At 52.3% G+C, this 25,858-nt stretch overlaps 1 protein-coding gene across 1 annotated transcript; it reads left to right on the forward strand.

The window, feature by feature from the left end:
* Positions 1-25,858, forward strand: IGFBP2 (insulin like growth factor binding protein 2). The gene is made up of 4 exons (XM_061204855.1): positions 1-532; positions 22,594-22,823; positions 23,585-23,725; positions 25,604-25,858. The coding sequence occupies exons 1-4, from the start codon at positions 106-108 to the stop codon at positions 25,766-25,768; spliced, it is 963 nt and encodes a 320-aa protein (XP_061060838.1). The 5' UTR covers positions 1-105; the 3' UTR covers positions 25,769-25,858.

The following is a 25,858-nucleotide window of genomic DNA, read 5'->3' on the forward strand; positions in this document are numbered from 1 at the left end:
TGCGGCGGCGGGGGAGGAGAAAGAAGCGGAGGAGGCGGCTCCCGCGCTCGCAGGGCCGTGCCACCTGCCCGCTCGCTCGCCGCCGTCGCGCTCACCGCCGCCAACATGCTGCCGAGACTGGGCGGCCCCGCGCTGCCGTTGCTGCCGCCGCTGCTGCTGCTGCTGCTGGGCGCGGGCGGCGGCGGCCGCGGGGCGCGCGCCGAGGTGCTGTTCCGCTGCCCGCCCTGCACGTCTGAGAGCCTGGCCGCCTGCAAGCCCCCGCCCGCCGCGCAGCCCGCCGCCGAGGCCGGGCCGGCCGGCGACGCCCGCGTGCCCTGCGAGCTGGTCCGGGAGCCGGGCTGCGGCTGCTGCTCCGTGTGCGCCCGGCTGGAGGGCGAGCGGTGCGGCGTGTACACCCCGCGCTGCGGCCAGGGGCTGCGCTGCTATCCCCACCCGGGCTCCGAGCTGCCCCTGCGGGCGCTGGTCCACGGCGAGGGCACTTGCGAAAAGCACGGGGATGCCGAGTACAGCGCCAGCCCCGAGCAGGTTGCAGGTAACGCTGGTTGGGACAACTAGTTCGGAGAAACTTGGAGGGCAGCGGGGGAGCCTGGCTGGCGGCCCTTCTGGAGGGAAGGAATGTGTGGCGGAACCTCAGAGACCGTTTTAGCGGAGGAAGAGCGGAGTCCTGGACCGGCTCTGGGCGATTGTTGGGAGGGGGGACCCGAAAGTCAGGCCCGGGGAGGGGAACTGGAGTTCGAGTGTGCGGAAGATCCCCGGCTACTAATTTGGTGGGGAAAAATGGGGAGAGAGAAGGCATCCCTGTTACCATAGGCTTCCCTGGTGGAATGTACCCTGACTTCTTTTTTGGAGGGGGGATTTCCTGGGGAGGAGGGTGTCGGTCAGATCGGTGGGAGTAGGAGCTTGAGGCTTATGCGGGGCGCCGCTTGAGCTGGTGACCGCCGACCGAAGGTTCCTGGAGAGGTCCTGGTGGAGGACGCCGCCGGGGGCTGAGGCTAGCGGGTACCGGTGACACCAGGGACCTCTAGTGAGAAGGGGGCGCTAGGAGAAGGCAGCGGCGCCTTGAGGTCCCTTCCTTCTGGGATTGTGAGGTGAGAAGAAAGGACTTGTTGGTACTTTGTAGGGTGGGCTGCCTAGGGGGAAAATTAAAAAGGAACGCTGCTATTTTACAGAGAGGACGAAGAAGGCTCTTGCTTTTATGTTGGGTGGAACGATAAGAGAGGGACGTTTGGGAGGCGAGGAAGAGACCCCATTCGTTGAGTCACTGTAACTTAAGCCGGGTCGCCGGCTGCGGTCCGGGGCGGGGGCAGCCAGGCCGCTCAGTTTAGCATCTGGGCCCCCGGGCGTCCGGCAGGAGGATGCCTGGGCCGGGGCGCAGCTACTCTTACCGGAGCGAGGTGTTGCCCTCCCCCCGCCTCCCATCCTAATTGAGGGAGCTCTTCCTGTCCCATAGAATGGGGGCCCTGAGGTTCTTTGTACGGAGCTCGCATACCCCCGAACAAGTTTTTTGAGGGACACAACCAGGCTTTAAAGATCTCTCACGTGTTGGTTTTGTTGTTGTTGTTGTTTGTTGTTTTTGTTGTCGGTTTTATTTTTTAACTTACAAAAGCTTCCTGCCCCAGTGGTCTGGAGGAAGCTGTAATTATTTTCTTTCCTCTTGGAGACAGTGGTGAAATGTGTCCACTGCCTGCTGCTGTTGTTTAAAAAGCAAGTTTCTCAAACTTAGAGGAAAAAAAAAAGAAGGAAAGAAAGAAAAGAAAAAGTGAAAAATTCTTGCTTGCTTGTCAGCTTCTGCGGTCCTTGGCCCCCTCCCGCCCTGGACACCCCCCGCCCCCCTTCCTTCAGCCTGCTATTGTTTTTTTCCCTGTTCTCCTTGGGAATACAATTAGGGGTCAGAGTTGAAATCTTTTCTTTGTCGCATTTTGACCTTGAGTGCACAGCAAGTTAGGGCTTCCTCTGAGCGGAACCCCTCAAGTCCCTTTCTTCTCACTCCGGCTTGCTTCCCTCCCTAGCCTGCCTCGAAGTTAACCCTTTCCTCCAGCTTCTCTTAGAAAGTAATAGTAAAAGGGAAAAGACTCAGCAAAGGTCCTTTCACTGGGGGTGCCCATCCCCCCCAGTCCTGCGTTCCTCCTCCTTCGCCCCCTAGCACCCCGTGGTCCACCGGGGAGGTACTGTGGTTTCTGAGCTGAACTCTGACAAACTAAACATCTCCCTCAGCAGGGTGAACTTTTGTTCAAAAGGCCTCCACGTTCATAGACTCGTTTGGATTCTGACTGTTTTAACCAAGCGCGTGGCACATGTCCTTCCTAACCTTCCCAGCCTGGTTGTGTCCCTCAAAAAACTTGTTTGGGGGTGTTTTTTCATTCTTCATTCCTCTCACTCTCTGCCTGAAAACCAACTCTCCTGCCTCCCAACCCCCAGAGGCAGGTTAGGGTCTTCAGAAGGGAACAGATGCTGGGAATTCTCCCATTCACTCCTCCCTGGAGTCGTCAGGGGAGCTCGGGGACAATGGGGTGAGTTCATGGGAAGAATGTCACTGTGGATTTTCTGCCTGGTTATGGGACTCCTTTCCGCCAGCTAGCCCCAGCTGCCTCCTCAGCCTGCTCCCAGCGGCCAGACAGCCGCCTTCCGCATTTTTCTCTTGTGCTCCAGACTGGGAAGAGGGGACACCAAGGTTGGGGGTGGGTGGAAGCTGAGCGGGTGCCCTGGAAAGAAGTGCTAAGAGCAGGGTGTCTGAGGCGGGAAGAGGGCTGAGGGGAAGGGGGCACTGGGGGGAGAAGCCTGGGCTTGTTGGGATGCAGGGAAGAGAGAGAGGGGGGAGTTCTGAGGCTCCTCTGCAGGAGAGGGTCTTGAGCCAGGGCGGGGATCGGGGTGCTGAGTGGGGACTGCGGGGGTCCGAGTTGGGTGGGGTGTGCGGACAAGGACGTGGCCCCGATGAAACCTTAGCCCTGAATGCTGCCGCCTCCTCTTCATATCCCACTTCTCCTCCCCCCTCTGAAGAATGACCCCCCCCCCCCCCCGCCCCATCCCAGCCTGCATTCCTCTTTGAGCAGGTTGCTTTTGAGAATTTTAAACATACCCTCTTATTTCGAGGCAGCAAACCCCAGCAGTTCCGGCTTTGCTGTTAGCTCTTTTGTCTTTGTTCCCTGGACTCAGGGGCTGTGTTGCTGGCTTCCTGGGGATGGCTGGGATGCAGGGGGTGGGGGTGGGCACATCAGCGGGTGCTGAGCCTGCATCCCATGGGGGTGATGGGCTGGGACTGGGTGATTCAAAGAAACCCAGAAGTCAGACGGAGGCGTGGATTGCGGGGTGTGGGGCTTAGAGTGGGTGGGCCTGGAAGAAAAATAGGAGGGGGACCCTGAGATCTGCGTGAAGTCTGGACCTGAGAAATGTGTGGGTATATTTGGTGGTGGCATGAGCAGAAGTGCCTAGAAATGTTAGGGAAAGAAAAGGAAGCAGGCCTGGGCCAATCTGGGCCCTTTCAGAATTCAGGGCCTCGGCCGGGCCGAACTGGCTTCCTCAAGCATCTCCCCTGCCTCCTTCCCTTCCGTGTACAATGCCGGGGATTATGCCGAGGGGCGGAGCTGCCCAAGTGGCCGTCTGGCCCGCTGCACTTATAAAGGTGCTATAGAAATGTGCAGTCATTCAAAGTCCCAGGGCCGGCGGGCTGGTGGGCCGGCCGGCCGGCGGGCGGGCCTGGGGAGGCTTTGCATCTGCAGTTGCTGGGGGAGCATAAAGGGGGGCAGAGGCGAGGGCTGATTTACAGTGGTTCAGTGCAGCTTCAAAGAAGGGGGAGAAAAAGCAACGGGACTTCTGGCTCAGAGCGCTGCTTTGCATCTTGTCTTGCATAAATTTGCATACTGAGTTCAAAGTCGTAAAATAGTCTTGGGGAATGAGTGGGACCTACTGTCACTGATTGCTAGCTTCACTACCTTCCCCCAGCCCCTGCCCTAGAGAGACTACCCAGCACGAGCTCTGCTGAGCTGCTCTGCCTGAGTGTGTTGGAAGCGGAGATGGGAGACTGGAGGGCTGCTGCTTCTGGGTCCCTCTGGGGAGACTGGAGACCTGTAGTTCCTTGACTACAGGGATTAAGCAAGGTGTGGCTCTGTGCGCTGTGGCCTTGGAAGCAGGGCTGGTCTGGAGGGTGTGACTCCACAGGTCCCGAACCAACTAGGCAGAGGCTGGCAGTGTTGGAGTCTTTGCCCGCAGTCTCCCTGCTCACCTTCCACTCCTATCCAGAGTGTTCACGGAGATCGTTCCCTATGTGTAGTGATAATGACCCCGTCTGTTCCTTTGACGAGATATTTGAGGAAGCTTTGAGAAAAAAAAAAAATCCTATTAACAGTGTCAAAAGATCTTACAAAAACAAAACCAGAGGTAAGGAGTCTCTGAATTAGAATAGGTGGTGGAGGAGAGGGGGGGAAAGAAAAACCCATCTGTTGTGGACATGAGGGTCTATCTATGCAGTGGTTCTTGGCCTAATTGGACCCTTGAGTTTCCTGGCAGGCAAAGGGAAAAGGGAGGCTTAGATGGTTCTCACTATTAGCTTACCTTAGCAGTGAGCTTTAAAATAAACTTTTCAGGCACATCATTCCTTTGGGGGAAAGAATTCCTACAGAAATGCCTGCAAGGTGCCTGAGAGTAGAGATGTATGTGTTCAGTCACCAGCTGTCAGACACTGAGGGTGACTCTGAGAGCCTCACTGTTCTCCAGCCCATTTATCAGGTTAGCTTCTCCTCGGTTCTCAGATTAGCTCTTCTCTGCTGTAGAAAATGGGACACACAATTGCTAAGTTCTGATATGAGCAGGTTCCAAAAATTCTTGGTTCTAATGAAATGCAGGAGAGGAGTACCCGAGCGGGGGGAGGGGTGGGCAGGGCAGGGGCTGCTAAAGGGAATGAGGGAGAAGTAGAAAATGAACAGGCTGTGCCCATGTTTGGTTTTGTTATTGGTCCTCCTCACATACTACAAAACCGTACCAAAAAAAAAAAAAAAAGGCTTGGTTATCATTATCATTATTTTTTAAAGAGACTGCATATCCAGGGACTGCATTTAGTTTTAGTCTCTCTCTTCTCTGTGTTCCCAGCTCCCCTTTTCCTCCTCTGCTTTCTCCATCCTGTCTTCACAACCCACTCTGGACCGTTCTCCTCTCTCTCCCATGCTTCTCCTACTATAATTCTAGCACACCTGGCTGGTTGCTAAGCAGGTGGACAGGGCTCGAGAAAATGACATGGGAAATAGATTGGTCTGGCCTTCCTCAGGGATCCAAGTAGATGGAGACCACGTAGATGATTGGGGATTGGCGTGCTTGAACCAAATCTGACCCTTAAATGAGGACGGCGGTTGACTGGCAGTGCAGGGGCTGGGCTTCGTGGGCGGGGGTGCCTGCTAGGGCTGCTTCTGCCAGAACCAAGGCACAGAGGAGCGAGGTTATACTTCGAATGCGCCAGGGCGCTGGCGATCTGGTTGGCAGATGTTTGGAGCCCCTCTGCTTCTCCTTGCTGTCTCTGGCCAGCATTTCGCTGAGATGGCAGGCAGCCTCCCGTCTGTCCTCATCCTGGTATGAACTGCTTCTTTGCCTGCTTTGTCTCCTGTCTTACAGCATCCCTGCAAGGGAGGCTTTTTACCTCCATTCCGCAGGTGTGGACTCTGGGGCTCAATGGAGGGGCCACCTGAGCAGCTAAGTAGTGAGGTGAGAGGCTAACCTGGCCGTCTTTCCTCTGTACCCCTCTGCCTCTGCGACCAAGCAAGTGAGTGCGGGCTGCTGGCAGAAAAAACCTTTGACCCCCGTCAGCCAGAAGGTTTGTTCCTGGACACCTGCCACGTGCAGGTGATGCTTGGGCCACCGTTCAGTTATTTGCCTTGACTCTTTGGAGAGGCCCAAGTCCTACTAGAACTTGGGGAATTCAGAAATGGAAGTGTCCAGCGTGCAGTAGTCAGGAGGGGCAGAAGGGTTCCAGGACAGGCCTCTAGAGAGAAGAGCTGGTGGGCAGTGGATGAATGTGGAAGCAGCCTGGCCTTTGCTGGAAGATTGACCTGGGTTCCAATACAGGCCCATCTCTGAGAACCTGAGTGATGATGGGCCAGGGTCTTATCTTTTCGTGAAATGGGGATGACTGTATTTCTCAAATGGGGTACGTGTGAGGTCAGCTATGATAATGCAAAATGCCTGGCACGTAGTAGGTTCTCTTAGCTGCCTTAATCTTGGCAAGCGACGTCTCCTCTCTGACACTTAGGTGGCCTTTAAAACAAAGGCCGGACTGGCTGTGTCAGGCAGGCCACCTGTCTCTGAAGGTTGTACCAGGCGTTAAGGGGCCTCATCCTGGTGTGAAGTGGCTTTGGTTCAAAACCCAGTTTCCTACCACGTACTTGCCACCCGAGGCAAGAGATATATTCTCTCTGAGCCTCAGTTTCCTTATCTGTAAATGAGGAATTGATAGCGCCAACTTCATAGGGTCATGTCTGCGTGTGTGTGTGTGTGTGTGTGCACGCGCGTGTGGTGTGTGTACAGATAGATAATACATAAAAAGTCTCTGCACTTGGGTGTTTTTTGGTTTTTTTCTGTAATGAGCCACTTGATTTCCATCTCTCCACTCATAAAATGGAAACATCCATACCTCTGACCCATTTTCACAGACAGACGGTAGTGGAGCTGTTTGTGGAAAAGGTAATGAAACTGTACTTTCAATGCAGAATAAACCCAGTTGACAATAAGCAGATGGCCTGAGGTCCAAGGCTGGCACGTTTTATGGATAAGTTGGGTGGTGCTCTTTAGGGCTTGTGCACTAGGATCTGGAGCTGACCATTCTTCTGGCAGCTTCACTGTAGTGCCCGAATGGGGGTGGAGGGACTGTGGGGGGCAGAGGGGGCCCCAGAGTTTGACCCTGGGTACTCTTGCTGGCCTTGCTGCTCAGAAACGGGACAGGTGGAATTGGACATTAGGAAGAACACCAGCACCCAGAAGCTGAGTCCTGCCTTCACCTGCCAGCCGACCTCTAGGACCCAGCTCTCCAGTTGCTGGAGTTCAGAGGACTGGGGAATCCCTGAGGCCACATTTCAGGGGTGGGCAGCGCCTTCCTCCACGGATGGCCTCCACAGGACACCTGCTAGGACCCAGGCTTTAGCAGAAGAGGGTCAGAACCAGTGTGTCCTAACACGTTTGGTACACAGGGCGTGTGCCGGGTGAGCTGTCGTATTGTCAGTGCAGCCAGTGAAGACCCCATGGTGCCCGTTTCCTGCCCCAGGAAAGTGGGCTTTCAGGTCCATCCTGTCTGGGCCTAGGGTGCCAGAAAGTTGAACATGATCCTGGCAAAGAAACTGGATGTTCTATCCAAAAAAGCGATGTTTTCTTACTACGCCGTCTCCAGCGTTGACCTCACTCCCCAGTGGAGTGGGGCCTGAGGGGTTCTCAACAGGCATGGGGGAGTGTTTTCTGGGCCCTGGGGCTCTTCCTGATGTCTGATTCCACCTGTGGTCCCGGAAAGCCCTCTGAATGGCCCGTCTGGCCACGATGACATGACACAGTGTCTGTTGTCAAGCATCTGATGGAGTCGAGGCCCCAGGAAGCAGGGAAGCTGGATGCTTGAGTCTTCAGGGGTCAGCAGATGCTTGTGGTGAAACCCAGCACAATAGGGACAAAGCACAGCGTTTGCCACTGGGCATCTGGGGTGGACGGTCTTGTTAAACTCTGAGGACCTTGGTGGTGGTGGGGAGGAGGGGGGAGGAGAGGCAAAGCTTTCCTTACAGAGGGGGTGGTGGGTCCAGAGAAATGCGTTGGCTTTCAGGTTCCAGAGTAACTGCCCCCTCCCTTACCCTCTCCCCGACTCTGAATAGAGTGGATGGGCTATAGGAGATTTTTTTCCCTACTGAAAAATGGACCAACTCCCTCTGTCCCTCCCCCTCCTTGGCTCCTGATCCTCGACCCTCCCCTCCCCCTCCTGGGCCACTCCTGTTCCTTAACAAAGCCAAGGAAGATCTGGACTGGCTCAGCTCCTGGGTGTCAGTCAGGACGCAGAGGGAGACCTTGCTCAGAAAGCCGGCTCCCCCGGAAAGAAATACAGAGTCGACTGTAGTGAGGAATTGTTTCCTTTCCCCTTTTTTTTTGTAGGGGGGGAGGGGGGCATTTGGCAGCCCTTGGGGCCCCTTCTGGCCACCAGCCCCACATCTCTTCCTGGCTCTTGGGAGGCAGGGCAGGAGTGAAGATTGGGGAGAAGGGAGCAGGGGCTGGCAGACCTCCAGCTGCTGGGCTGGGGAATTGGCCCACAGGCCCTGGTTAAGTTGGCCCTGAGCAGAGCCTGGGGAGGTTTCTAATTAGTGGACGGGTGTAGGTGTGTCAGCCTGTGTTCATTCAAGGAACTGAGCTCTGCGGGTGAGGAAGCCCTGAGGGGAGGGGCACTGGCCTGGGGAGGCCTTGGTAAGTTGGGGAGGAGGGGGGAGGCTCAGGGGTTCCTTCCTGATAGGGGTCGAAGAGATGGGGGCCTTCTAGCTGGAGTGATCTGAGTTGGATTGTAGAGGTGCAGTGAGCAAAGGGTCAGCCTCAAAGGGTAAATGACAAAATACATAAGCATAATTAAAATTGCTTTTTTTCTAGATATTGTCTACTTCTACCCAAACGCCTGTAGCTTTTTTTTTTTTTTTTAAATATTTTGGCCACACCGAGCGGCATGTGGGATCTTAGTTCCCTGAGCAGGGATCTAACCCGCACCCCCTGCATTGGAAGCACAGAGTCTTAACCACTGGACTGCCAGGGAAGTCTGACTGTAGGTTTTTTGTTTTTTCTAGCTGTTTTAGCCTCAAGATTCTCCCCACTTGACAGGTGAAGAAATCAAGGCCGCATTCAGGTTCAAATGCCAAGGCAAGTACAGACCAGAATGGACGGACCAGAACGGAGTCTGGGTCTCCAGATTCTCATTCCAGAGCTCCATTCCATCAGACTCACACATGCAGGGAAGCAGTGAATTATATACTGCTGCTTGGAAAAGCTCCTTTTCCCTGGGAGGTAGTAATTAAGGCATAACTTCTCAAAAATGTTCCTTTATGCAACTCCCCAGGAAGTTTCTTTTAGGTCTATTGTCTTGACTTCTGGATGGAGGTGCCAAGTTGCCTGTGGATGGGGAACTTACTTTCTAAAGTGCCTGAGGCCAAGATAAAATGAAAATGACAGTTCCCCTGGGCCCTGCCCTTGCAATTGCCTGATAACGCTGGGTGGTTTCTATAGCAACACTGGCAGGAGGTGTGTCAGGCAAGATAAAGGGGGGTGGGGAGGAATGGGTTTACTGGATCCTAAGGGCTTTTGAGGTTGGGTGGGGGCCGCTGGCTTATGACTGATGGCTTCCTTCCCTGGGAAGATGAGGGAGGCTCCTGTGGAGATGGGAAGAGACAAGGTGATGGGGAACAGTAGAAAGGAAGCCCTGGGGTTACAAGGTCTTGCTCAGGAGTTTACCATGATACCAATGACCAAACGCCATTCTGGTTGGTTAAGAGCTATGGAGTTAAACCACCTGGGATTTGGTTTTGGCTCTGCTGTTGCTGCGTGATTTTGTGCCATTGGCCTCACACCGTATGGCTTCTTAGTCAAGCGTGATAAGAAATTATCAACCTCATGTGATTGCTTGATGATAAAGCAAAGTTCTGTACACAGACTACTTAGCACAGGGTTAGAAACTCAGAGAATCAGGTGAGTCGTACTGATTTTGATCCCTTTTCCCTCTCTTCTCCCTCTGATGTCAACACACAGAACAGAAGAAGGCAAATGCTGGTTTTTATTAGCTGTTTGCTGATTGGCCAAGTTTATTAAGAAGGGGCACTTAAGAATCCTGCAAGGAAGTGTGGCTGCTTCCACAGGGTGTGGCTTACCTGGACAGCTGCCCTTTGCTTTGGAAAGTCCAGAATGGAGTCAGTGGTGGAGGGTTTTCCAGAGGGCAGTCATGACCTTTGGTGCCGTTGTTACTCATTGTGGTCCTACCATGGCTGACCGCGGACCAAGGTCCATTCATGCCCCTTGAGGGGAGGATTCTTACTTGAGGCCCTGCTAGTTATCTGTGGTTCCTTTGCTGCCTCTAAACCAAGAGAGCATAACCAAGGAAGACAACTGATGTGCTGCAGGTTTATATCAGACAAAATTAGTGAACTTTTAGTTGAAGGAAAAGAAAGCATGGTGACCTATTTAAAGACACTTATTTATATTCAAGACACTTCTTGTGCTGGTTTGAGAGTGTGGCCGGCAATCCTGGACATCTTTGCAGGTTTTTAGTTTCTTTTTGCATCCCCTGGGTTCAATTTGTCAGGCCTGGGATATCTGGGAGCCGTCTGGGGATGGAGAAGAATTGGCAGAAGGAGAGGGTGGAAGGAGAGAGGCGAGTGGGACCCAGTGTTTATGGTCTATGGGAGCTGGTGTGTGCAGTGACATCAGAGCTGAGTGCAAGGACAGCTGTTTGAATGTGGGTCCTGGTAGAGGGAAGTAGCCTTCCTCTCCAATTCATGCTTCTGTTCGCTCAGTGCCTTTCTTCTCTCCTGACCACTCTTGCTGCTCTGGGGCTTAGATGGTGAGGGAGAGACCAGAAACATGAGAAAAAGAAGTAATATAACAGGATACTCTAGGCCGGAGAGCGGTGGAATGCTCTTTGGATAGTCAGCTTTCCTAATGTTTAAACACTGATTGAGCACAGGTACAAGCTATGAGACTGACTCTATACAGATACAGTTATCATACCACCTGTAGCACATGCTTTTTTTTTTTAATTTTTATTTTATATTGGAGTATAGTTGATTAACAATATTGTATTAGTTTCAGGTGTACAGCAAAGTGATTCAGTTATACATATACATGTATCTATTCTTTTCCAAATTCTTTTCCCAGTTAGGTTATTACAGAGTATTGAGCAGAGTTCCCTGTGCTATACATATACAGTAGGTCCTTGTTGGTTATCCATTTTATTTTATCTTATTTTATGGCCGTGCCATGCAGCATGTGGGAGCTTAGTTCCCTGACCAGGGGTCTAACCTGCGCCCCCTGCATTGGAAACATGGAATCTTAACCACTGGACCACCAGGAAAATCTGGTTATCTATTTTTTTTTTTATACAGATAGCCTTTTCAAAAATTAATTAATTAATTTTTGGCTGCGTTGGGTCTTCGTTGCTGCGAGCGGGCTTTCTCTAGTTGCAGCGAGCAGGGGCTACTCTTCGTTGCGGTGCGCTGGCTTCTCATCGCGGTGGCTTCTCTTGTTACGGAGCATGGGCTCTAGGCACGTGGGCTTCAGTAGTTGTGGCATGTGGGCTCAGTAGTTGTGGCTCATGGGCTCTAGAGCACAGGCTCTGTAGTTGTGGCGCACGGGCTTAGTTGCTCCGTGGCATGTGGGATCTTCCCCGACCAGGGATTGAACCTGTATCCCCTGCATAGGCAGGTGGATTCTTAACCACTGAGTCACCAGGGAAGTCCTGGTTATCTATTTTAAATAGAGCAGCGTGCACATGTCAGTCCCAAACTCCCAAGCTATCCCTCTCCCACAGCACATGCTGTTTGATCCTGGAGGGGAGCAAGAAAAGCATTTGAAAAAGTTGGATATTATCTAAGAAGAAACCAAGTCAGTAGAGATGTAGCTACATCTCATGTAAGTAAACGGGTGCTGTTTTAGCCTTTTGACCAAGGCTCTTGGGAAGATCTTGATGTGAAATAATGGGACCCCTCTCTGGTGGATAAAGTCACAGAAGGAAAAGAATCTCCAGTATTGGAAGACGAAAGCGCAATCTCTTTCTTCCAAAAAGGCAAATTGAGCACACAAAATGTCTCCCTTCCTGCCCTCCTTTCATGATGTGTAGTTTGTTTTACACTCTATGGAAGCTAAGTACAAGTTTGTGTCTTCAAGAAGCTCCCTCCTTTGGAGGAGGAAGGAAAAGCATGGACCCATGGCTTTGTGCCAGTGCACTCAGGCTACAGGGCTGTGAAGGAAGCTGAGTCCAATTACAAGGTGCTTGGCCCAGGGATGCCCGTCATCCACTCAATCAAGTGGCCTTTGGACACTTGGAGGCCATATTGTCCATCCTCCTTCCTCCCGAACGATACCAGAGGAAGGTGTGTAATTTTTTTCCACCTGCAATTTGTTACTCATTTTAGTTCTTCCTATGAAACTCGGGTGGCTTCTAACGTGGATCTCTCCCATTTCGGTTTAAGGCTGCTACCTCCCTGCTCCTTAGGAAGCCAGAACAGCTGTTTCCCTTCCATTGGGCATGAGTGGCCCTTGAGTGTTGATTCCTGCATCTTCCCCTCCTTGACCCTGTGACCCGCTTCCACTCTCTTCGAGTCTTTCCTCTGACTCATTTCCCAGTTCTTCATGCTGCACAGACCTGGCCGGGAGCCCATGGTCAGTCTCCGACTGGCAGACAGGTGGCTCTTGTGACACTGGCCTCTGAGAGTGGCACTGAGGTTGGCCATGTCACTGTGATTTGGTCCTCCCCCAGCCAGTGGGGTTCAAGGGGCACCTGTATTTATTGATACCCCTGCTTGACAAGGAGGGTGAGAGGTGGATGGAGTGAGTTTCTTTTAAAAGAAAACTTTAAAAATGCAGAGAAATACTAAGAATGACATAATAATGCCAATCTACCACCCACAGCTGGGAACGGTTGATATTTCGTTGTCATTTTTACTTCAAGTCTTTTTTTTAAGCTTCCGCTGATGGCCCTCCCCACCAGCCACCTGTTCCCTGTCCTTCCTCCCCAGAGACAACCACTAGCATCATTTAGTGTTTCTCTTTCTTAGCTAAACAGATTTGCTAATGAATGACCAATATTTCAGAGTCATTCTCTGAGATAATGGAAAATGTACATAAAAGGTTTCATTCTGCAACTTTTTCCCCCGTCCACTTTAGGTTTTGAGATCTACCCATGTTGATAGACACAGGTCAGAGCTATACTTTTTAACTGCTGTATATTATTCCATTGTATTACCCTACTGATTTTATTTATCCATTCACCTATTGAAAGGCTTTCGGATCCCGTTGCTAATAGCTTTTGGCAAGTACAGTTATGCTGTAATGAACGTTTTTGTGCACATGTCAGAGAGAAGTAGATCCCATTGCTAATAGCTTTTGGCAAGTACAGTGATGCTGTAATGAACGTTTTTGTGCCCATGTCAGAGAGAAGTAGAATTACTGGGTCAGGCACACTCTTCCCATAAGCCTTTGGTCCAGGTTTGCACCAAAGCACACTCTCCGCTCACGTGGGCCTTCAGCAGGTAGGTCCCCTTGCCAGGTTCTCAGATGGCTTTAGCTGAACCAGACGAGAGATGTTGGGGACTCACGGAAAGGAGGGAAAGCGGATAGTGCTGTTGACCATCTTGATATCAATTTCTCTGGCTCTTCAAGGACAGCCTGGCTCGCAGAACCCCAGAGGACCGTGGCTGAATTTGAGCATGTTTTTGTTTTCTCAAACTGTCTGCCTCAGCTCTGACCCTCCCCAGGTCTTGGCGATTCCAGGAATGACCCTGGTGTTTTATGAAGCAGTCCTTTGGAGAGCGCAGAGGCAGGGAGGCCCTGCGCTTTCTGGTCACTCGAGGGGGAGCCCGCGATGAGAGATGCTCTAGAAACCTCCATGATGCTTGGCCGAGGAGGGCCGCTGTATGTGCATCCAAGCATATACGTGTGTCTGTTTCTGAACCCGCATGTCAGTGGGTGCAAAGAGCTTACGAGGCTTCGTCTTTGCAAAGTGTACATGTGAAGCCGTATCTCTTGAACAGAAGCCTTTTCTCCCATCACCAAGAAATTCATCAGGAAACCGAGGCAGGAATCACAGAGGAATGGGGCCCTGAGCTGGAAGGCGGTTGTTAAAAGTACAGAGTCCTTGACCCCTCCTGCCCGCCCCCAAGAGGCTTGCTGTCTCTGAAGCTCTGGGGCCGGAGTGTAGGACTTTATTTTTCGCAGGCTCTTCAGATGATTTCTGATGAACAGCTACAATTGGGAACTGTTTGCCTGGTCTAACTCCCTGAATTTACAGCTGAGCACACCGGGGCCTGCACATCTGAAACACCCAGCCTGGCATCATTCAGAATCCCAGGCCTGGCGGTAACGTCAGGATCAGAACCTTGGGCCTCTGGCTTTCCGGCCAGTGCTGCCCTTCTTGCCACACTAGAACTGGATGGCCAGGGCTTCGAGCTCAGGAGCCTGTGTTCCCAAGGAAATCCAAAAAGGGCTCAGAATGGCGTGGCAGGTAGTTGGCCCTCTCTGCCCTCCTGTTGTCCACCATCGCCGTTCTCTCCAGTGGCGGTTCCTTCCCTGTATGAGGATGGGGCTGGGTGCCTACTGGCCATCCCACTGCACAGACTTTACCCAGCTCTGCAGCCCTTAGCTAGGTGATGGGCTCATGGTAGCTGTCGGTGCAGGGAGATGGTCTCAAGGTGAGAAAGGCCAGTTCCCGCCCTTGTGTGATGCGATCACCTGTGGGACCTATGGGTCTAGAACATCAGAGGAAGCTGCTTGTTTGCAGCCATGTCCTTATGTACGGGTGGGCGGTGGGTGTCATCAGAGAGGAGACCTTTTGTTCAAAACCCATACTGAGGAGCTACTGGTCTGCGGCCGAAGGGATTTTTCCCAGAACGAGGTGGCATCTGAGAGACGTCAGGTTTGCTTAGCTGGCTCCCTAGCAGGGAGCAGGGGCTCAGAGAATGGGAAGGGAGTTTGGGGTGAAGCTGGGTGTCGGCAGGGCGTAGATGGCCCGTCCAGGAACGTCATTAGCTGGGCTGGAATGCCACCACGTGAGACATCCACGGACGTACTACTCAGGATGCCAGTGTGAGAGGCCGCTGCTGCCTGCCCACCTGTGACAGGCTAAAAACAGGTGGAGGAAGGCACGTGATGTCTCTCCCCCAGAGAGACTAAGGACTTCAGGTTTAACCTTAGCTGAAAATTAACAAATAGGCCCCCTTCCTACCCCACCCGTTTCTAACTTCTGCCCCCGACGACGTCCCCCCACACCCCCACCTCCCAGCAAGACCTGAATCACCCACCCCGGCTTCTGGGTGGGGTGTGCTGTTGAACAAACTGGCCATATGCTAGGTGAAGTTAGGTGAGCATAGTCAGCCATACCAAGGGACTGGCTTCAGAGCCTCTCCAGCAAAATCTGCTTCCCCTGCGTGTTGGTGCGTTTACCTGTGAACCCTGCCTCACCTGTGCATGCACGGCGGTTATGAGACTCTACCTGTTTTTCCTCCCTCTCTCCTCCTTCCCTCTCTCCCTTCTTTCTTCCCTTCCTTCCTCCCATCTCTCCTTTGCCTAAATTCTATAAGCAAAGGTAAAGTAATTTTGGCAAATCCACCCTTGCCCGAGGACTTCATCAGATGGCAGAGAGCTTTGATGTTTAGCAACATATGGAATTTATATAATCAACAGAATCAAGCTTTAGAAGAAAGATGTAGAAAGATGTAGATGCAGAAGTCTCTTATAACTCATTTTTCCCCCCGTGCATTGGCCGTTCTGCAGACCAGGTGTCACCCACCCTTCCCCTCTACCAAACAAATGCACCTTTCATTTACTCTTTCAAGAACTAGATCATCTGCACATTTCTTCCAAAGCCTGATTCTGCCCACATTGGGAGTTTGAGTGGTACTAATGCTGTAGCCTATTTAAGTAGCAGCCTTCACTTTGGTAGGGTGATTATTCTCATTTTTCAGACATAAGACATTAGAGCTCAGAAAGGTTAAAGGGTTTGGCCAAAATCACGGGTGAATTGTCAGTGGCAAAGCCAGGATTGGAATTCAGGGCTCTTGACTCCTGGGGTTTTTTTGCCCATTCGAGTTTGTGAATGAATTGTCCACTGCCATGGATGTTAGTGGAGAAGTTGTCCTGGAGGGAGGAGGAAGATGGTAGTTAGTGTTTATTCTTTTGCCCAACATATGTCAAGGTTAAGTGCACTTTGGGAGAAATCAACAAAGAAGGAGCCATGTGAGTTCTGTGGCCAGCCAGGGTGGAACCAGGAAAGCAGCCAGCGTTCCCCTGGCCTGTTACTTAGAATCCATTCTCAAAGGGCCTGGAATGCTATTACCTGTTGAAGGAGGTGAGTTCACTGGAGGGAGTGATGGATTTAGGGTTGGGTTAGATCATCTCTGTGGTGCCCTCAGCTCTTAGATTTCCAAATAATCATGAGATAGACTGAGGAGAAGGTTGGAAAATGGCTAGGGTTTCTTCAGAATAAAGAAAAGAAGAAAGAAAGGAGATGTATTAACCTCTTATGAAGATGTGTGATGGTTTTGGGAAAAGGTCTCCTTTTCTCACCAGGCCTGCATGAGGACAGATGTCTCACACCGTAAGCAGGAAGGGGTAGGGGGTTGCTGTTAGATTCTTAAGGCTTGTTTTCCTCAGAGTGCTCTAAGGTCTCCCGTAGATCAGGAGTTGCCCACTGTCAAATGGAGCAGAGGTCGAAGCATCACAGTAGGAGAAAGTGAAGTTTCGTGAGACAAAGGGTCTTCGTCCATTGAGTAAGGTTGTCAGTGCTACAGTCAAGCCAGATGACACTGCGGGGGAAAGGACTGTGCCAAAATTAAGTTTTAAAGCCAGAGTGTCAGTGCACAGAAGTAGGCATCTTTCTGCTCCTGGACCGTCCCCCTCCAGCTGCCCTGCTTGGCTAGCTTAGTAAGGCCGGGTCACAGGGCAGTGCGGGGACCCCAGGCCAGTCGTGGAGCACCTCTGATGACAGCAGAGAGGTTGTGCATGCTCCTCGTGGACCCAGGCGCTGGTCCTTCTGGGCCTTGGGTTTGCTGTCTGTAAAATAGGACACCTTGTCCATGTCCTTTCGGTTCATCTGTCTCGCATTCAGCTCTTCTCCAGGTATGTAAGGTGGGAAGGCGTGGCAGTGCCCCTATGGCAGGATGGGCCTTCTCCCCGCCCTTCAAGCCTCCCACAAGTGAGACTCTACTCTCCCTCTATCATCTCCCCCACTTGTCTTTGGAAAAGCTTGACCTTCTGTACATAATTGGGAAACTCCCTTCTTCAGCGTTGACCCATTTCCTGGGTCACTAGGCAGAGAACAGCTACTGCTTACTAATCCTTACAGGGACATCTCTTCAGGAATCTTGGAGGTCCCTGTCAGTCATCTCTAAGCCCGCAGGCTTTTCCAGTTATGTGATTTGGGTTGCTAAGAACCATCTCTTAGAGTGACCTTTGCACTCTAGCCCATGGAGCTGCATACATAAGTGGTTGCTTAATAAATATTATTCTGAACCGAACTCTCCTAGGCAGAGAAAAAAAATGCAACTTGGTATTTTTGTTCTGAGGGCAAATTCCATCTCTAGCTGGAGTTCTCCATGTGGAATATTTTCCTGCGGACTGCTCTGTCACCTATAAGAGAATGTATGGGCAGAACTTGGTAACGTGTGATAATGTCCTTGTCCAACAGAGTGTGAGGGTGCGGTGCCGTGTGGGTGCTTCCCTGAGTGTGGGACGCAAAGGAAGCAGCTGCGGGCCAGCCCCTTGTGCCGGCACTGTGTATGCGTGCAGCAGCTCTCGGAATCCTCCCTGCCACCCATTGGAGGTGGATCCTGTTTGTGCGTGTTTTACGGATGAGCAGTAAAGGCACAGAGAGCTTAAGTAACTTGTCCAGGGCTGCACAGCTCAGTGGTAAAGCTAGGATTCAGCCAGGCAATCAGACTTTGGAGGCTGAATCCCTGAACCTCTTTGGCTGGGAGTAGGATCAGTCAAGGAATCAAGGCTCTTCTCAGCCTACAGTCTTTTCTGATCTCCACCCAGTCAACAATTGCATTTCCCTGTCCTGGGCTTCCACTTCAAGATGTGGGGTGTCAGCACCTGCGTCAGCAGACCAGGCCCATGGATTTCCTCATCTTATTGGCACTTTCGTTGGCAATGATGAGATCAATAAAGGAATGGAATGAAACATACCCTTGAACCCAGGTGGCCTCCGTGAGGGTGGAGAAACTGACCTTCCGCTCAGAGCGGTCAGGGACATCTCAGGACAGGAAGCCACCTCTGTCCTGGGATAGGACTGCCCACTTGAGCCCCGTCTTCTGGGACCTGGAGTGGGGCTGCATTATGACTTTTGGGGGCCCCAGACATGTTTGCCTTTGTGGGCAAACACAAAAAAATTATAAAATCGTATTTTATAACTGCAAACATATCAGTGTTATATGAAGACGTTTGCTTTGACCTAAAAGTTTATTTTTTTCTTCTGATTTTAAAAGAAATGAAAACATTTCCTAGGGCCCTGGGCACTGTGCCTGCTGTGCCTGATGAACAGACCAGCCCTGCCTAGAGCCTGCAGCCTGCAGCCCTGAACGTGCATTAATCTGTGTGCCCTTCTCTTCCATCCAGTGTTTCCAGAGCTTGCAGAGGGCCTGGTTCTGAGCGTTAACTGTGGGCTGACATTTAGGGCTCAGCCAAAGGATGCTTCTTTGGCCCCTGTCAGTGGTACAAGTGCCGGGAGAGTTAGGGAAGAGGAGTCAGCAGGCTAAGAGTTCTCTGGGGTCCCCACCACCACCACCAAGAAGGAAGGCTCACAGGCCAGAAGTGTTCCTCGTGATGGAACAGTGGTGGAGGGGTCTTAGCCGAGGGAGGGGATACAGTAGAGCTCAGATCTGCTTTATGTGAGGCTGGGAGTCCTCAGCACTGGGCTGGGAACTTCAGGCCTCTGGATCAATTCTAACTCCGAACAGTGGTTTTCAACTGGGGACCATTTGGCAATGTTCAAAGACGTGTTTGATCGTTGCAACTCGGGGAGGGTGCCGCTGGCATCTGGTGGGTAGAGGCCCAGGATGGTGCTGGGCGTCTTACACAGGACAGCTCCTAACAAAGAATCTTCTGGTCCCAAAGACAGTAGTGCTGGGGTTGGGAGACCCTGATCCCGAGAGTGTTCCAGGCATTGGGTTCTGGTGAGTGGAGCCTTCCCAGACGTTCCTGAAGAGGACTAAATGTGGGCCATCCTGCTCTCTTTCAACCTGAGAATGTGTAATTGCAGCCACAGTGGAGACGGGCTGTCTTAATTTAAGCCTCGGGGCAGGCGGGCAAACCTGCCCCCAAAAGAGAGGAACCCGGTGAGCTTCTGAGAGTCACAGGCTTCGTGACAGCAGAGCGGATGGTTCCAGAAATGGTGGGAAATTCCCAGAGCCCTTGTCTAATTACTTTGTGAGCAGAACTCAGGGCGTCGAGTGCAGAAGTGGTGTTGAGGTCTCCACAGATTCTCTCTGTCACTGTGGGCAGGAAGCAGGCTGGGTAGGGCACAATGAGGATGGGTTTGTTGTGCCCAGGGTGAACTCAGGTACGAGGGGCTGGGCGAGGGCAACCCAGAGGTCCCCATTTTTTTCCCCCTTTGATCCTGCATGGTTCCCAATGCAGCCGGGGAAGCAGGACTTCTCTAGGCGTCTTGCTCTCTTCCTCCTGTGTTCCCCGGGCCAGCGCCTGCAGGGAAGAGGACAGGGAGCCTGAAATTGTGTCACCAGGTCCAGGTGCAGAGAAGCAGAGAAGCCTGTAGAAATGGAAATGGCAGAACTGATGGTGAGGATGGAGATGAGTCCCCCCCCCCCCATTTGTGCCAACATCTGCCTTATGCTTCAAGGTCAATGTTAAGCAGATGGAAGGTTACCTGAATCAGCCCATCCTATTTATTTACCAGGTCTATCTCAGACTCTCGCAAGCCTCTCCTTCAGCCTTCTGCCCTCTACCTCTGGTATCTGAACAGGGAAGGTGGGATCTTCTTCGTGGTTGGCCTCAGCTGCCTGACCAGTCCCAGGGGAAAGCTGCAGCCAGTCCCCATTCAGGGGAACCGGGCCGGTAGCTGAGCCAGGGAACCAGGACTGCTTCTCTTGGGGCCTCTGGGTTTCTGCTGTTTCAGCTTCAAGGACAGAAAGGGGAGGGCAGGGTGGGTGAGGAAAGTTTGGGGCTGGTGAATGTAGAACGTGGTGGATCAGGACTCCCACCCAACTTGGTGGCAGATGCTTCAAACCAGCCTTCCCCTGCAGGTGGTGCTGGGGCTTCTGGAACAGGATCTAATCTGCGTTTGGTTTATTTATGATAAAATCTGGGCTACCCGGAGCACCTGGAGAAATAGCCATTCTAGAGAAAAATTTTCCGGGTTTCAAAGGGCTTACTCATTTAAATATTTCAATTTTTATTTTTCTAAAGTTTAACAATTTTAGATAGACATCTTTATTAATACTGAATACTTGTCATGTTTACCCCTTTCCTTTTTGGATGCCCCAAGGTCGTATTATCAACACTAGTCTTGTTTCAGGCCACACAACGTGGAAGTTTTCAGGGGTCATCAATGGCTGTGGAGTTGTTTGCTGTGCACTAAATGTCCCCAGAGTTCTCATGTTCAGTTTTTTTACTGTCCTCTTTCCTCCCTGCCATTTGATACTTCTCGCCACTGACCACATGCCTTCCTTTTTCTCCTTTTAATTTTGTTGATTTTATTCTGCGGTGGCCTTGGAAACCAGACATGCAGAAACCAGGCTTATCTGACCAGTGCTACTGCGAACCGTCAAGGTTCTTCATGCACTGACTTTCCTTGACTTGTGAGGAAAGCATCATGGCTTTACAATGCATGAATGTGGTGACTGCTGTTCTGAGGCTCAGAAGCTTATCTTCCTCTGCTTCCTGCTTCTTGATTGGGTTCCACACGGCAGGGGTAGCAGATCAGTGAGGCAGCTGTCATCATCGGCATCATCATCATCGTCGTCAAAGTAATCACCACCAACAGGACATAGAGTCTCTGCGTTCCACGCTGTATCTTAACGGCTTTACCTGTAACATACTCTCAGCAGTTCTGTAAAGTAGGAACTATTATTATCCAGTAGTTTACGGTTAAGAAAACAGAGGTACAGTGTGGATATATATGCAGGAGAAATACAGCTGGTATAAAAAGTGGCAGAGCTGGAATTCAACTCGAGTCCGCCCTCCTATCCAGCGCTTGCCAGTCTGGAGATAATGTGCCTGGTTCTAAAGGATGTTGCAGCTAGTGAGAACCAACCAGGCGTCAGGCCTAGTGCGAAGGGAAGGGTTGGGAATAAACCTCTGTTGAACTCCTCCGTTTCCAGGGACCCTGTTGGTGCCTGGTCCCCCAGAGTCTGCTGGAGCATGCTCTGAGGATGCAGGCGCTGGCTCCCCAAGGCACGGAAGAGGGTCCCACACCTTAGCTGGTGAGGGAGCGAACACCGAAGCTCACGATCCAGAGTGGGTATCATGGGCCCCCTTTTACAGGTAAGGGCCAGCTCTTTCCACCATACAGCATGCCCAGGACAGCGACCCCCTGAGCCCACCACACTGTGCCTGAATTCTGAAAGGACTGCCAAGTACTAGGCGCCTCGCCTGAAACCCTTGTGTAGAAATATTGTAAAAGCCATTATTCGGGTATGTTATCCAGGCTGTAAGTTTTCGGAGGTGCATTAGAGGGGAAGAGAAAATGTGCAAGATTTGTTTGGAAACTCCCCCTGCGTGCTCCCTGAGCCCTGCAGGGGGCTGCTTCAGGCAGCGTGGTCTGAGACCCTGTTGGCCCTGCTGCGTCTGCGAGGGGCTGTTTGCGCCCCGGCCCACCTAGAGCTTGCCAGAAATTGTCACCCTGGTTAGGACCCTTCCATACCATTCACTCTGTTCCCTGGCTGGACGTGCCTAAGCCTGCGTGAGACCGTGGGAGGGGAGGGCTGCTCTCAGGGCCCCTCCACCTGAGCTGTGTGCACCGTAGGAGCTGTTCCCTATTGCTGGCTGGCTGGAGGTTTAAGAAAGTCGAAAGACTTAGTGGATGTTGGTCCTTGGACAGACATCTGGATGAGGCTACGCGCCCTGTGATAACCCTGTGACCACTACAGCGTGGTCATCGTGCCTGTTCTGGGGGCTCTCGATGTAATGGGGGGTGGGGCAGCATGCATGGACAGACAGGAGACAAATCAGGGTCCCGGGATAGTGCTGTAGCAGCCGTAGGAGTGGAGCGTCAGGGCAACAAGAGGAGGAAGCAGACGGGCAGAGGAAGAGTGATGGCGGAGGGGTGCTGGACGCTGTGTTCTTCTGGTGGCAACATGGCTCTCCACCTCACTTCCCCGCCAGACACAGCACGGCCCAGTGATCTCTGTGGCATGAGTTTTAAAAGCTCATCCGATCCATGCCTTTTCCGACCAGACATCATGAAGACTTTAAACAGGGGGAGTTAGTGGTGGGTGAATCTGAGAGGTCTTTCAGGGAAGAGTGATGGACATTACTTGTTCCCTGGTGAGAGCCTTGCCCACATGGTCATCCTTCGTTTGTGCCCCTCTGCTCCCCCACCCCCATCCTCCCCCTTGACCTCCTGGGGTGGAGGCAGAGCAGAGTAGGTGACCCGGGCATTTTTCTGGAGTCAGAGAGCCTGCGTTCAAATCCTGGATTGTGATCTTCGTCAAGAAATTGACTTCCGTGAGTCTCAGCTTCTCCGTCTATGGAAGTTGGGGGACGTTGCTAATTGTGTTCATCGTTGCTGTGAAACCGAAATGGATCATCCACATAAATCACTTAGCACCATTGCTTAGATGTTAGTCATCGCCTTCCTTGTCATTATCAGCGGTCCAGATAGTCCCTGGAGGGCCCACCTCTCTGGAAACTGGACCTGCAGCTCTTCCTCCCTCCCTCTCTCTGCAGACAATGGCGAGGACCACTCTGAGGGAGGCCTGGTCGAGAACCACGTGGACGGGAACGTGAACTTGTTGGGAGGTGGAGGTGGTGCTGGCCGGAAGCCCCTCAAGTCGGGCATGAAGGAGCTGGCCGTGTTCCGGGAGAAGGTCACGGAGCAGCACCGGCAGATGGGCAAGGGTGGCAAACATCACCTCGGCCTGGAGGAGCCCAAGAAGCTGCGGCCGCCACCTGCCAGGGTCAGAGCGGGCCGGGTCTGGTTGGAGGGGTGGGAGGACGTGCAAAGGGAGTGTCCCAGCAAGCGGGGATGTGGGCCCCCCGATGAGATCCACGTCCTGTGTGCCTGCGGGCAAAGCACTTTCCTTTCTGATTCTGCCACTGACATACTCAGTGACCTTCAGGCTGATCAGTTTCTCTTTGGGGGGAGCCTCAGTATCTTTGGCTGTGAAATGGGCTCTGCATATGGGTTCTTGAAGTCCCTTCCTTCTAAAATCTCCACGTTTCTGCTTGGCTTCGTGACACAGGCAAAACAATGGATGCTAGAGATATAGATGGATCCACTTGTTGCAATGGATCCACTTGTTGCAATCCACTCTTGTTGCAATACGCTGCCCTCACTCAGCTGCCCCTCTTCTTCTTTCCAGCTCGGCTTTGCTGTCTTGGCCCTGGTTGGGTTTATGAAAGGGAATGGAGGTTGGGCCACTGGGTGGGTGTAGAGATACTCTAGAGGCAGCCACTTGAATTCAGTATTTGCAAGTAGCTCCCATTTTGACCCCTGAAAGCCGTTGACACAGATGGAGGAGAGGAGGGAATACTCATATGCAGGTGACTTTCTTTAGGGGTGCGGTAGAGCATAATCATATGGTAGTAAGATTGCTGGGCTGGGTGTCAGAAGTTCCTGGTTCCACCAGCTAGCTGTGTGGCCTTGGGAAAGTCCCTTCAGAAGAAGCACGGGCCTGTTCCCACTCTAAGCATCCTCTCCGCGTGCCTGTGCCCACAGACCCCCTGCCAGCAGGAACTGGACCAGGTCCTGGAGCGGATCTCCACCATGCGCCTTCCCGACGAGCGGGGGCCCCTGGAGCACCTCTACTCCTTGCACATCCCCAACTGTGACAAGCATGGCCTGTACAACCTCAAACAGGTGAGCGAGGATCTCCTTGGCCCCGGACCCTGGGTGTGCCTTGTTCTTGCCCCACCACCTGTAAGCCTCTGAGTGGGAGACCTAGTCTTCTGTGAGGAGGCGGGTGGGGATGCCAGGTGCCAGGACAAGGAAGGCGGGGGCGGGGCTTCTCTTCTTGTCTTCTGGCTTGTCAGAGCCTGACTCCATGTACCCAGCTTACCTGCCAGCAGCACTTGGTGTCCAGGATAGGAGGGAGCCTCTTGGAGGAGAAATAACGGCTCATACCAGTGCTTCTTGACTTTTATTGAGCATTAGAATCACCTGCAGGTGATTCTGGGGCCTCGTCCCCGGAGACCGTCATTCAGAAGGTCGAGCGGGGTCTGAGAGTTTGCGTTTCTAACCAGCTCTCAGAGGATGCTGATGATCCATGGACGGCATTTCCAGAATCACTGATTTAAACCATTGACCAAGTAGCCTCTCTGGTTTTCAAGTATCTCAGGGGATGGAGGAGAATCAGGGGTGGAGAATCGCCACTTGAAATATTTCTAGAAACGGTAATAGAACAGTGTTATCACTACATTAGAGGAAGTGTAGAAAGTGTAAGTAAAACACCCAGGAGCCCTTTTTCCTCCCCTTTCCATTCTGTTCATATGCCTTCTAATGATCTATGTGTGTATGCATATTTCCCCTTATCATTATTAATTTTGTTTACTTAACCACATAGAGTTTGTAGTGACGATTGTTAGTGGCTGTTTAACATGGTCAGTTGTCCTTTCACCTAGTGCACGGCTCACTTCCCCCAGCTCATCCCTTGTATAGGGAGGAAAAGTCTGTGTGCATTTCATGTAAGGCAGAGAGAAAGATTGAGATGGTGTGGAGTCCACCGGCCATTCTGTTTTCCAGCAGAGGTTCTGAGCCCAGCTGCACACTGGGCTTCTCTAGGGAGCTTTAAAGAATACGGATGCCCGGGCCTCACCCCCAGAGATCCAGATTTTGTGAGTCTGGGGTGCTTTCTGGGCACCAGATTTTTCAAAGGCTCCCCTGGTGGTCCTACTGGGAGGTCAGAACTGACTTTTAAAGGGTGGGTGTGCAGAGCCAGGAGATGGGGTACAGGGATCTGCTGATCCCCCCGGGGGGGGGGTGTCTCACTTCCCCATCTCCTTCACAGCCCAGGCATCTTGCCCTTTGAAATAGCAGTCTAACGTTAAAAGCTATTTGTTCATAAACCTGCCCTCTAAATGTAAGCCAGCTACTTCGTTTGGAGCTCAAAAGAAGAAATAGTGATCTTCTTTTCTTCTGAACCTTATGGGTAAACGGGGATTTGCAAGAGGAATTGGCTTATGGGTAAGATCAGGGATCCTGGGAGGGGAATGCCTGGGTTGGCATCTCGGCTGTGGCTCTTACTAGCTCTGTGACATCGGGCAAGTTACTGAAGCCATCTGGGCTTCCTTCTAATCGTCCTTAAAGTGGTAAAGTAATGGTACCTACTTCACAAGGTGGTTGAGAGGATTAAATGAGTGTATGTTAGATATGAACTGTAAATGAGCAGCGTATATGACTGCTTACGCCACGCCCAGCACATAGTAGGACCCGAGCTAACGCTGACTTTTATGTGCGTTTTCCGCCTCACACTACGAGTGAACTCCAGTACACTGGGTCCCCGGCTGGATGGGACCTCCCCGTGGATGGGGGCTGAGTCTTTCCATCACGAGGCATCCCCAGCAGCCTTGCTGATGACCAGAGCACGGTCCCTGGGCCAGCAGCACCAGCGTGAGTCACGTTGGAGCCTATTAGCCATGCAGAATTGCAGGCACACCCAGACCTCACGAACGGAGCCTGCATTTTGGTGAGACCTCCGTTTTATCGGGGTGTCCTCCATGTCCTCTTCTCTCTCCTCAGTGCAAGATGTCTCTGAACGGGCAGCGTGGGGAGTGCTGGTGTGTGAACCCCAACACCGGGAAGCTGATCCAGGGCGCCCCAACCATCCGGGGGGACCCCGAGTGTCATCTCTTCTACAACGAGCAGCAGGGGGCTCGCGGGGTACACACCCAGCGGATGCAGTAAACCTACAGCCAGCCGGTGCCTGGCACCGCCCCCCACCCCTCTCCAAAGCTGGCAGAGCAAGGAGAGCGCTTGCGTGGTGGGTGGAGGGAG

The sequence above is a fragment of the Eubalaena glacialis genome, chromosome 1 (assembly GCF_028564815.1).
Source record: "Eubalaena glacialis isolate mEubGla1 chromosome 1, mEubGla1.1.hap2.+ XY, whole genome shotgun sequence".
Taxonomy (NCBI): Eukaryota; Metazoa; Chordata; class Mammalia; order Artiodactyla; family Balaenidae; genus Eubalaena; species Eubalaena glacialis.